The sequence below is a fragment of the Haemaphysalis longicornis genome, unplaced genomic scaffold, assembly GCF_048455015.1.
Source record: "Haemaphysalis longicornis isolate Haplotype H1 unplaced genomic scaffold, Haemaphysalis longicornis Haplotype H1 scaffold_3, whole genome shotgun sequence".
NCBI classification, from domain to species: Eukaryota; Metazoa; Arthropoda; class Arachnida; order Ixodida; family Ixodidae; genus Haemaphysalis; species Haemaphysalis longicornis.
This window is the reverse complement of record NW_027526335.1, coordinates 113,726,705-113,739,328: the sequence shown is the minus strand read 5'-3', so window position 1 is coordinate 113,739,328 and position 12,624 is coordinate 113,726,705. Positions and strand designations below refer to the sequence as shown.

The window sequence follows — 12,624 nt, the reverse complement described above, 5'->3', positions numbered from 1 at the left end:
ATGTGGTGTATTTGCACTCTCTCGTTTAGTTAACAGAGAATTTGGGAAGAACAGTGTGGCATAATATACATATACAGTCAAACTCCGCTACAACGAACTCCGCTACAACGAAATTCCCGCTTCAACGAAGGTTTTTCGATTCCCCGCCCGCATCCCATAGGCCCCAATGTATTAAAACTCCCTCCACAACGAACCACTTTTTTTATTGTTCTCCCGGTTCAACGAAATTTTCCCGGGACACAAGTCACTCGATCTGCAACGGACTGAACCACTCTAACTAATTTTGATAAGTTCTAACAATGTAAATTATTAGTAGCAACATTTTCTCCGAACATCCGGACATCGAGAAGCTGCCGCTTCTCGATGTCCGGATTACCGGCGCCGACGGCGCTCAAAAGCGGCAACGGCGGCGGCGGCGGCGGCGGCGGCGGCGGCGGCGGAGGAGGAAACGGCCGAAGCATGGGCAGCTCTCGAGGAAGCTGGCATTGTTCCTGAGAACGTAGCATTGAGCGACTACGTAAATGCCGACGCGGACGTGATCGTCTACGAGGAGCTGAGGGATGCCGAGATCCTCAAGAGTGCTCGCGTCGCCTCCGCCGCCGCCGCCGATTCATCCGACGACGAAGAAGTCGGGCATGGTGTTCCGACGGTCCCGACGTCAGTGACCGCGTCGCAGGTCATGGACTCCTTGGACGTTTTACGTAGTTTCCTTGGCGCCCATGACGATGATGTCGCCATGGAGCTCCTCGCAGACTGTGAGCAGCGCATTCTCCCGTTGCTCGTGCGAACGCGCAAACAGTAAAAAATCAGCGATTTTTTCAAGTTTTGGAAATGAAATGCTCCCAGAATGTCGTGCATATTCTGTGCATATCCGTGACCGCAAATTAAAACTCCGCGCTGTGATTTCACGACGCCTGCTTTTGCGCGGATCTCCACGAGTACGACGCGCATATTATAACGCTGGTCTAAGCGCCGCGAGACGCGTTGTGACCGAAAATTACGATATAAACTCCATGCTATAAAAAGGGTGCTATTTTTGGCGGAGCGAGCTCCACGCAAGTTGGCAACATTGGGGCGAAAAGGTAGGTGGGAGATTTCACGACGCCAGTTAGACGCCTGCCCTGTTTTCTTTATTTACTGATTTTTCCGCGACAACGAAATTCTCGCTACAACGAAATTTTTCGCGATCCCCTTGAATTTCGTTGTAGCGGAGTTTGACTGTACTTCAAACTTATGCTGCATAGACAAAAACCAAAAAGCTGATAGCATATTTGTTCTCAACAGACCAATAGTGGCACTGCGTGTAAATTTAGAGTGTCTGAGTTAAAGTGCAGTGTACTGAAAATTGGGTCCACAATATTGTCGGCTTACTGCTCTTTTATGCTCCTAAATATAGATGTTTCTGTCTTCCCTAAAATCTCATGGCACCCGTCCCCCTGCCCCTTATTTCTTTCCAGGCCGTCGAATTTTATGCTGAGTGGTCTCTTTGCCCAACCAATGTGGCTTTCCTCCGTGTACATACAGGTAGGCACTTGTTGATTACTCTTATGGGAAGGGTGAGCATTGAATGCAGATGAGACATGGTAAAGGCAAAGGGCAGGGTGACAAAGTTTATGCTTTTAGTTGGGCATTCTTCCTGTGTAATCACAGCTTTCATTCTTGATCTGTCTTGCCTGAAAATACAGCGATCTCTCGGGATAAAACTGCTTCATACACGTCAAAAGGGAACACTGCTTAGTTTTAGTGAAGGAAGACTGTGCGAGTCTGAACTTCCTTCGTGTGAGTATCGCGCAGTTCCCGAGTTCGTTTTGAAGTAATGTCTTCACCAATAGTAGTAGCCACGTGTCTGAACACTCAACCAAGCTTTTACCAAGCTTTTATGACATCCTCCTTAACTAAGGCATTGTTGCCCGACATTGTTGCAGGTGTGTTTGACCCGGCAGTGATAGGGGACAAGCCAAAGTGGTACTGCCACCAGCTGGAGCCCATTCAGTTTGAGGTGTGGTCGGAGAGTTGCACGCTCAACATCGACATGGCTTCCATAAGTCAGGCTGACGAAGCAAGCACGGGTGAGTGCCGGCTGCCACTGCTGCTTACGAGGTCTGCTAGCTGAACATTCCCCAAAAGTATCTTCATGCACGGAGGTCGTGTGTTTGAGTTACTGATTGTGCCAAGTTACTTTCGTTATCCCCGTTGAGTACAATACATTTAGGCTCATCAACTTCTATGTTGTGTGCGCACATATCAACTGCCACATTTACTTAATTTCAACGTGCGCCTGATGTTAACAATGGAAAAGATGCGAGAAATTGTATCTGCCAGTAGGAGCCGTTTACTGAAGCTGGAACTTGAGTAGTTATTTCACTGGAACAGCTCTTAGTCACTCGTAATTTAAATTGCAACCCACCATAGGATAACACACCCTAAACTATGGTCTCGGAAGGAAAAGAACGAAAGAAGTGCTGCGGATCATTCAGAGAAAATGTGCATAGCTGTTTTAGCTTCAGAAAGGGGGGCGTACCTCAGGGTATTTCCTTAATTTACTGCTCTTTACTGTGATGGGTAGGGGGCAAAGCAGGGACAGTTGCCATCAGCAAAAGTTTTATTACCTCTTATCAAGACAAAGACCATTTATGTACAGTGCTTCTAAAATAATACTGTGCAGTGACTGCCTTTGTTTTCGGAGAAGGCCAGCTGCTTTGGAAATTTGTTTTTTTTTCGGCATTCTGTTGTTTGCATCAGAGTTACTCAATATAGACAGTTGCGAAACTCCGCTTCAGAATCCGGGCGGCGCTAGCCCCCCCACTCCGTGGAAGCTGAGGGGCAAGTCGACGCGCGCGGCACCTAGGAGATAAAAACGGAACTTCGCTAAACTATTATTATTCAAAATTTTTCTGTAAAATAAAGATTGCTTTTTAAATTAAAACACAATAATTACGTAAAATTTACTTGTGTTTTTGCGGCTTTTCTTTTTATGACTTACGGCAGCAGCCGCAAGCACTTGAGTACTGCTTCAACGTCCTGCCGACAGACGACAGGCTAGTCAACTTGCCCCGTGCTTGCCCCGGCGCAGGGGGGCAACCGAAGACCGGCTTTCGATACATGGGGCCTATGGGGAGTTTCGCAACTGTCTATATCCAGTAACTCTGGTTTGCATTAAGGCAAACCATGGAATCTTTAGACGTTTGGTCACATAAATTTGTGGCTTGTATAGAAGGTTGTTTTGCAGATTCCATAACGATAGGCAATCACTATATATTTATACACCCATTTTTTTTTTAATGCATCACAATCTTTGGACCTATTTTTCTTTCTCTGGAAAAGACGAACGCATGCGTTGTGATGTTCACATTGTTTGGTATTTTGTATTGTTGGCAACATTGGCACATGGTAGAACCAGAGCAAAAATAAGGGCACACGTGCCAGGGAACGTTTGCTTTCTGTGTCTCCCTCTCTCTTTTTTGTGGTTTTATGTTTAAGCGCTGTTGCCGTTAATTTACGTAAGAGGTGTTTTTCTTCTTTCTTCCATCTGACCTGTCGCCACTCGCCCATTCGGGGGGTCCCTTAGTGCTGCTGCAGCATGCAACGTAGCTGGTTGCACCAAACAGCTAAGTGTGACTGGTGATGTGAGGCTTTTCAGTTGGAGTAGGTTGTCCTAGCTTCCTGTTTTTCTGCCCTATGGAAGCACAGCGCCCCAAATTCTTTCCTCGCATTCTCTGGAAACGAGCCATGTTCCCACATCGCTCCCCCTGACCCACCCCCACCCCTGAATTAACTGCAGGTGAAAGTGGCAGCGAAAGTGATGATGCCAGCAGCACGAGCTCCTCCTACTCTTCCTTAAGTGACTTTGTCTGTGATATGGTGGAATTCAACGGCGACAACTTGGGTGAGTCCCCCGGTTCCTGGCCGCCTAGTGGCACCACTGTGCAGAGTGAGCGGCGGGGGCCGTGTCCTGCAGGTGATGGCTGGTTCACAGGCCTGAGCTCTCAGTCAAAAAAAGACCATTGGGTTTTTTCTAGTGGGGCACAGTTGGACCTAGTATGATTGTGTTTTCATCGATTTTGTTGGGTTTCCCCAATGGGGCTCAATTGGGCCGTTGAACCAAATTGTTCTGAAGAAATCATTCAGGTCCCATTCGCATTTTCACTTACAAGTGCATCCAAGCTTACTTTGGTGCAGAGCCAGGTTAAATATTGGGCTAAATTCGACTACGTAACGGGATGGTGCCTATGCTTATTTCAGCTGCTGTTGCTGTTCAAGGGGGCTTTTTAAGTTGCACAGTGCTTGAATTGCAACCTTGCAGTGTAGTCTGTCATTGAAGTGTGCCCTTTGAAGACAAGCACGTTTGAGGGCCTATCAGTCTCTGTGCACTTCTCTTGGTTAAGGAACTTGTGGTGCATAGGAGTGAGAGAGAGAGAGGGTCCCTGAAGGATGCCCCCCCTTGGTTTCCAGGTGGAGCTCATATGGAAGAGGCGTCAGCAGCAATACTCAACCGCGCAGACTACATGGCGGCCTTCAACCCCCCGCATGAGCTGGTGCTGCCCAGCCCCAGCAACCAGCCGAAGCTGAGGCGCACAGGCTCCGACAACTCGGTGCACGGCTCGCCCTCCTCCTCCTCGCCCAGCTCCTCTCTGTCCAGGTGAGGAGGGCTTGCCGCGGAGACGGGTGTCTTCTTTCACACGGCCGCTTTCTTGCGCGTGGCTTCTTGTCAACTCACTCCTCTCTGGTCTGGTTGCTCCTTCCTCCAGCCCAACCGGTCAACCGCAAGGGGACCCGGGAGATCCATTTGACGCACCGAGGGCGGAACCTAAGGTAACGCGATTTTGCTTTTCCTGGGACCTTTCCACACTCACTTTTAACCCAGCTGCTGATTGTTCCTTTATGTGGTTTTGCTTGCAGTTTTTTTTTCTTCCTGCTCCTGTCTTTTAGAAATCGTTTTCTGCACGCCCTGCCAGTACTACTTGTCCACCTGTCTCTCTCTCTCTCTCTCTCTCTCTTTTAATGTCTGCTTGCATTGTAGCAGGCAGGATGTGGTTGAAATTTCTTTGTGTGCTCTCTGCCCGTGTCACGTGTCACTCTAACTTCGGAATCTCACTTTCCTTGACGTGTGCACCACTGTGTGCCTGTCTGTCAAGAAGCTGGAGGAGCTTCTTTTGTAAAAGTGTCGTGTCGAACAAAGGCCCGCGCATTGCACATACAGTGGTGCCACGTGTCATTCACAGCACTCACCGAGCCCACTTTGCTGTGTCTCGTGTTGCAATAAGAAGCTAGCGCCCCCTCTTGTAGCTAGTACGCACCAGGCTCTCGTAGTTCACGAGCCACCACATGAAGGCATGGCAGAAGGGACTTGTGCCGAAGCGGCTGAAGTGACTGCTCGTGTTCTTCTTCACCCAGCTGTTGCCGTACAGACCGGCAGTGCCCTTGCGTCTTGTACCTGTCTTACACAGTCGTTTTAGGACCTTCTGAAGGCCTCCAAACCAGTTGTCTATCAAGTGGCACATGGACTATTTATGAGCACATGTAACTAAGTGCTCAAATGTCAGTTGAAAGTTGGGGCGTAGCACAGGCATTATTAGGCCTATTAAACCCCTCAGCTCCCCAAGCCTGTCCTCACAGCAGAACAAAGTTGTGTGATGGACAGAAGGTCTTGCTGCCACGTCCGGGTGTTGCATTCCTCTAAGGTGCCCCCACGTGCACGCAACGCAGGAGGAGCGGCCAGAGACCTGCAACAAGGGCAGCAGCAGCAGCATTGCTGGGGGGGGCTCAGGGGGTGGGGACGCCTCCTCCTCCTCCATGGGGGAAGGAGGGGGAGGGGAGCCCCCGACGCCCTCGACAGTGCGCTCAGGACGCAGCCCGGGGGGCAGCCTGAGCAGTGGCCGCAGCACGCCCCCAGACACCGGTGGGGGCGGCACCCCCCGGGGGGCCACTCCGCTCGGGGGAGGCTTCGGAAGCGTACTCAACCGGGCGGGACTCTCCTCACAGGTGACTCCCACCCACTCGCTTCTCGGGTCTTGTGCCAATTCTGAGAATATACGAAATGAATCCCTTACTGCCACCGTGAACAGTTTTCTTTTCTTTATGTCACCATGTGTGGATTGTTTTTGCATTTGCGCCTTCACTATCCAGTGGAAATAAGCCTCGCATTTATAAACGTTGACAGCCTTTCTTTTTGTATGCTACAGTGAAACGCCAATTATATGGCCCCCCAGTTATGGGGTGACTTGCTTCTTGTGACAGATTGCTGCTGTCCCAGCAAACCCCCCTTGGCAACATCTTCATTCAATGGCTCATGTGACCGGAAATACTCGTGGCGGTTTAGAGACCGGTGCCCTTGCACCCAGCTTTCGCACTGCTTTCTTCTTCGCCCTCTCATTTCATGCTTCTCTTTCTACAACAGCTCACTATCTCCTCACGGCTTTACCTGCTGCATTGCCTAGCTCCCCTCCCCTCATAAAAGAAGAACATTGCAATAGCAGAGTGGAAAATCTTTTTACAGGTCATGAGACTTCATGTAGCACGAAAAGGAAGTCGTCTTGAATACTTAGTCACTTTCAAATGATTTCTTTGTTCTGCCGAAGGTTGCGGCGCATTTTTCCTGAACGGCTCGTAAGTTCCTCCCGCGCGTGCGCGTTGCAGGGCAGCCAGGGCTCGCTCTTTGAGACAGTGGCGCGCGAAGCCAAGGAAGTGGCGCGCGAGGCCACCAAGGCAGCCGCAGAGGTCAGCCGTACCGCTCTGGAGGCCACCAAGCCGGCACGTGAGGCTGGCCGCAAGACCCTCATGAAGGTGGGCTCCTCACTTTGAGATCACCTCGGCTGCATGCTTGCAGTTGGTAGCTGACTGCTTTCCCTGATAATGAGGGCCGGATAACTTGCGTCGCATTTATGGCTTGATGGCCCAGTTTTCCTGGCCGGAGTGAGGCCGGGCGCTTTGAACAGTGAGCGCTGGTTGTGCATGAACGCAGGCCCTGAGTGACCGGGACAAGGAAAGGCAGGATTCCGCTTCCAGTGAGGGTCCAGGTGAGGGACAGCAGCCGCAGCCGCAGCAGCAGCAGCAGCCCCAGCAGCATCAGCATCTGCAGCAGGGAGCGTTCCCTCGCCGGGACTCCGGGTCCCTGATGTCCACAGTAAGCAGCGAGCTCAACGGCTTCGCTGCGCACACCTCCAACGTCATCCAGGGCATCTCGGGACTCTTCGGTGAGTGGGCGCTCACTCCCTTCTGCCAATGGGAGCTTTTCATGTTTCTCCGTCGGTGGGCGTCCCCAATTTACCAGTCCTGGACAGTCCACAAACTGCCTTCAGACAAAGGGTCCCATAGGAATGCGTGCAAAAACCGCTGACGATCCAGTTCGGCATTGTGTTCCAGTTTCCAGTAGTGTATGCCAAGCGCACAGGCGGTTTGATGTGGAGAGAAAGCTGGTTGCTATTGAGCTTCTCTTTGTTATTTGAAGGAAATGCGCTGTACCGTATTTTCTCAGCTCTGTGCACCCTTTTTTTTTTCTTTTTTCAAACCCGTAATGGTGAGAGTGGGGAGGAGTGCTTACATTTACTAAGGCTTGACGTTGGGCTAGTTGGCTATGCATTACTCACACTAAAAAACACCATAAAGACGAGGACGGAAGAAGTGACGAACTAGAGCTCTGAGGAACAACTGGAGGACGATTTATTACGAGACATTATAAATACAGTTAAAAACACTGGCCACAAGCACTACAAATACGCAATGGAAGCTTACATACATGATAAAACGGGCACATGCTTGCGGCCATTGCTTGTAAGTGTATTTATAATGTCTCGATATAAATCATCCTCCAGTTGTTTGTCAGTGCTGTAGTTTGTCACTTCTTCCGTCCTCATCTTTGCACTGTTTTTTAGGGTGACTAATGTTTACATTTGCAAACGTTTTCTGAAGTTATGCTTGCAAGAGTTTGGGAAGGGGCCGAGAATTAACAAGGGGTGTGTGTGCTTTTGAATCTGGAAAGTAGGGTGTGTTAGCACAGGTTGCTTGGTGGTTGCACTTTTCCACTAGCTCACCAAGCTTTGCAGCACGCACTGAGAAGTCACTATTAGCGGGAACCCAGCGGGTCTTGCACTCCTCGTTCCTTCCCCGCGCTCATTCACGCTCGGTAAGCATGCTGTGCAAACTGGAATGGGTCCATTGTTGGCGGAGACGAGGGAAGGGGCAGGTTAGCATCTCTGGCGAAATGTATCGCTCATGCGGCGCAAATTGCTGCACACAGAGACAAATCGCAGACCGACAAGAGAGATTCAGTAGCACTTCTGAGATGGTTTCACTCAACATTCAGGTGAGCGTACATTGGCCCAATGACTGTTCAAATGAAAGGTGCTCTATAATCCTCAAGTCCAAGCAGACCAATCCCTCTACGGCCGGCTGCCGGACACCATAACGAGTGCCGTCTATTCGACGGACCTGAACGCACAAACTCTAGCCGTCCAGCAGCTCGAGGCTGCTCTCGCCAGGCAGAAGCGGAGCGAGTCGCAGACGGGGGGGAAAGGGACGAACTCCCGAGTACCTTTCGCGCACCGCTCACGCCGACACCGGCGGGGCCTAGTCCCGAGGACGTCGTGAACGTGGGTGGGATGTGGAGGCTCTGCGCATCCCGACCTCCCACTCCCTGCTGGCCTCAAATAAAGTCTTTCTCTCTCTCTCTCTCTCCCCGTCATTCCTTCCAACTACCCACGATAGAAAAATGAGTTTGGAGCAAGATCAGCGAACCCATTCGATGCATGGGTTGCATAACAGCCTCCCTGCGGGAAGGCTAATGGTTTGGGTGCTCTTGGCAGGGCCGTGATGCCTATAACACTTCCTACTGTGTGCTGAAGCTACGTTAACATCCACACTATGCTTGGTGACAGCCACAGAAAACCCGGTGCTATAGCGACCCCACGGGAGCTTTTCTCGATTTAATTGCTTCATGGGAAACTGGTGCTGCCAATTTGCTGGTGTGGCTTTGTACACAACCGTCTACATGACAGAGTCGAGCTCTGCTATAATGAATGCCGCTTTGAGAAAAGTACCACTGCAATAATACATCTTCAATTCTTTGTGGGTCAGCCGAAGGAGTTAATGCACAAAAGCTCCCTCTCAACAATTAGCATTTTTATGACCGTTTCAGTGCAACAAAATTTTATGAAAGAGAAATTGGAGGTTCTTATTTCCTGCATAAAACTCGCGAAATCGTAACACCACAACCGTGCACTAAGTGGCCATTGTAATATTGTTGCCTTTTTTCGAGAAACTGCTCTCGATGCCACGTCGCGGACCCTGGTATGGAGGGATCGGCTGTTTAGTGGTGAGGACAATGTGGCTAACAACAAATTTGTGGAGGAGCTCTATTGCTGTCAAGCCTCAGGCCCCAGTCTGTCGGGGTGATGTTGCCACCTCTTTGGGGGAGAGTAAGATCACCTGTGTGCTGTCAAGTAAAAAAGCACTCTTTGCTTAATGCAAACTCTGCTGCAAGTTTGCCGAGTGATTACAGGATCGCAAAGAGTACTCGGTGTGGTGATGCATCTTTAGTAAGAAACTGAGCTCATGATCTGTTGGTTCCAGCAGCAGCACTCGAGGTACTTGGTGTGTCCAACGTAAGACTCTTTTGTGAGGTGCGCGGCAAGTCGGCTGTTGGTGTGCAACTGGTCACGGATTGCCAGTCCCTTAGCAGTGTTGTGCAACACACCAGTGGGTATTTAACGAAACTTCTGTGTGGAGTGGATAATTGGAAGTAGGGCCTCTGTGTTTTCTCCCAAGTATTGTTTCTGAAATTCACAAGAATGGAGTCTTTGTGACGATGGCTTTTGCCCATGCCTCATGCACATCATTGTAGGTATAGTTGTGTTCAAGCGCATTTTTTTTTTCCTCACACAAACACTCAAGCTACGCATGCACACACACACACAAATGAAAAAAGGAAAAAGGACAAACCTTTTATGCCGGCTTTTGTGCTCAAACTACAAGCTGCGCAAAAAGACAAATTTCGCAGAAAGCATGCACAAAAGTAAGCTTTTCAGGCACTGCAGCATTTTGTGCGTGCTTGTGAGCACATTGCATTGATAATTTGCTGTGCATCATAAATGGGCTTTGTCAATCTCCCCTTCGTTGCGAAGTCCTTTGTCACTTTCAGGAGTCCATAAGAGTTCTTTCCGCACCTCTGCTGACAGCTGCTGCTGTAGTGTATTGTAGGACAGACGTTTGAGGCTAAAGGGTGAAGTATTTCGATGTGTTTCTAAGGCACAGCCAGCACTTGACATGGTTGCTTTGGTACTCCACCGCGTAAACTCGGAAGAGCACCCGTGGTGGCGCCCTGTGCACCCGGTGGTCTGAGCGCTTGGGCACCCTGTCTCCCTTGCTTGCAGGCAACAGGGTGTCAGCTGCAGTTAAGGGTAGAGAAAGAGCACCTCCCTTCGGACCCTTTCCCAAAGGTAAATAGTGCACGCCCTTTGCGCCTTGGCGCTCCCTCGTCAGTTGCATGCACGGTGGGAAGGTGGAGGGGTGGCTTTTCTCAGTTCATGTCGACTTGCACTAAGCTGATCTGATGAGGCTAGGGGGCGCTTTGCACTGCTCGCACAGGGTACGAGTCAGCATGGCAAGGGGTTGTGCATGGGGTCGGGATTATATGCGGAAATGCGGAAATGCAGGGCTTGCGAACAGGCTTGCCAGCAGCGGCAGCGACTACAAAAAAAGAGTACAAGTCCGGGCTTTTAGCATGTGCCTTTTGCTTGTGGGATGTTTACAGCTTTGGCGCCTGAGCTTCAAAGGGAAGGTGTACAGATACACGTAGCTTGCAGTTCGGCGTAATTCGTGGTATAGTATAAAATAAATCGTGGGCTGGAATTTCGCAGTGTTGGGAGTTTGCTACATTTGGCACTTATGGTTGAATGGTAACTGTTACAATTTGATCAAAGTTGTTATTTTTACCTATCAACAGCTGTCTGGCCACAGCTGTGCGGCAAAAATGCACTTTTGTGTGCATTCTGCAGCATATTGCGACCATTCAATTCACACGGAGTGAGTTTTGCAAGAGGGCACACTTTACTGGGATTGCATTGAAAGCATAGGAAAGGTTTGCGTAGCCTGGGCCAACACTTAAAAATAACCATTTCTTTAAAGTAGCTGCCCACCTTTTTGTTTTGTTTCTCCAGTGGTGTTCCTTTTTTACAACAACTCAGTTAATTAATAAGCAAGAACCCCTTGGTTATGTCTTGTCTGTCAGTGAAAAGCAAATTTAGGGCTAGTTTGCCATGTGGAAGAATTGTATATATCATCATTTTCTAATAAGCATGCATTGAAAGTGTACTACAATGAAACTCCGATGATACAACTTTCAAGGGACCACGCGAAAGTGCCGTATGAACGGGGTGCCGTAGGAACGGGGTACAGGTAAATTCGGCCCTGGTAGACAGTCTCACATGACAGGTGGGATGAGAACATATCTAAATTACTATATTTAGTACATTCTCACACAATTTGTGATCCCCTACCTGAAATTCCATGTTTCTAAAGAAGAAAACCCCCCGCGACATCTGTGCTAGCCCGCCAGCCTTGCACTTCGTGCGCGCAAGGTATGGTAAGCTGTGAAGGCCGACGCGTCCAAGCAAATTGAGAGGGGAAAAGGGAAGAGTGTGAAACTGCCAAGGCTGCAACCTAGTGGTGATACAAGAGAAAGTGAAAAAAAACGATAGTACGAGTTGCTGATAAAATCTGGTAAAGAAAGGAACGAAGTGGCAGTGCGGCTTGGAAAGCCACTGATAAGCAGAGATCAGGTGATAAGAGCGGTAAAGGCAAGCAAGAAACGATGGTGGGGTGATGCGGAGGTTGAAACAACAAACAGGGGTAGAGGCTGTGTCGTTAAAGGAAAAAACTTGGATCAAGCGTGTGAGGAAAGCAGGAGTTCGGTCATTGGTGTGGGCATTGCCGATGTCTTTTCACATTCGTCGGCTCCATGGGGGCTTCAAATTGACGGCCCACTGGCCACCTTGACTTTGACTTCTTGCGGTGTGTGCCTTGGCGCTCTGCTGCCACGTGAGGCCATCGAAGGTGAAGCTCCCACCCACCGGTACCCGCCATGGACTGTTTACCTTTGCACTTCAAGAAGCATCAAATGGGAGTTAAGAAATAAAGGTTGGGACGAGGCAGCGAAGCAGCGTAAAAGATACAAAAGACACCAGTTTATCCCCGCAAGCATCTGTTGTATGAAGCTGACCGCGTGCACCCGAGCGGGGTATCATCGGAGTTTTTAATGCATTTTTTGTATGGGGATTTTGCCGGGACCGCAGTGATCTGTCGTAAGAAGAGGGTCATCGTATAACCGGGGGATGTATACTCAGGATTCCACTGAAATTTTCTAGCATCATTTAAACCAAGGTGTGAGAAATGGGAACTGAGTTGCAAAATGAAACAGCCAAATTGCAGCACTGGTAATGCCTCTGGCATAAGTACAATAGTTGGTGCCAAAAAATGACCTTAATTTAGGAGCAATTTCAGCCAGAAAGTGGAGGTAGCTCAAGCAGCTGTCCGAGTACATGCACCAGTGCAGATGGCAAAAGCTGTCTTAATGTGCAGTAACTCTTGACTCCTATGATGGCATGCTGATTTTCTACATTAGGTGTGTTG

At 49.5% G+C, this 12,624-nt stretch overlaps 1 protein-coding gene across 5 annotated transcripts in view; it reads left to right on the top strand.

The window, feature by feature from the left end:
* Rab3-gef (Rab3 GDP-GTP exchange factor) overlaps window positions 1–12,624 on the top strand; it is a 74,794-nt gene that overhangs the window by 16,261 nt on the left and 45,909 nt on the right. For 3 of the 5 annotated variants that reach the window (XM_077704033.1, XM_077704030.1, XM_077704031.1), the window contains exons 8-16: window positions 1,458–1,524; window positions 1,926–2,069; window positions 3,782–3,886; window positions 4,453–4,639; window positions 4,749–4,812; window positions 5,707–5,982; window positions 6,637–6,783; window positions 6,962–7,193; window positions 10,368–10,433. In XM_077704033.1, coding sequence (XP_077560159.1) covers window positions 1,458–1,524; window positions 1,926–2,069; window positions 3,782–3,886; window positions 4,453–4,639; window positions 4,749–4,812; window positions 5,707–5,982; window positions 6,637–6,783; window positions 6,962–7,193; window positions 10,368–10,433 — 1,288 coding nt within the window. The remainder of the gene's footprint in view (window positions 1–1,457; window positions 1,525–1,925; window positions 2,070–3,781; window positions 3,887–4,452; window positions 4,640–4,748; window positions 4,813–5,706; window positions 5,983–6,636; window positions 6,784–6,961; window positions 7,194–10,367; window positions 10,434–12,624) is intronic. The other 2 variants (XM_077704032.1, XM_077704034.1) reach the window with 2 other exon arrangements.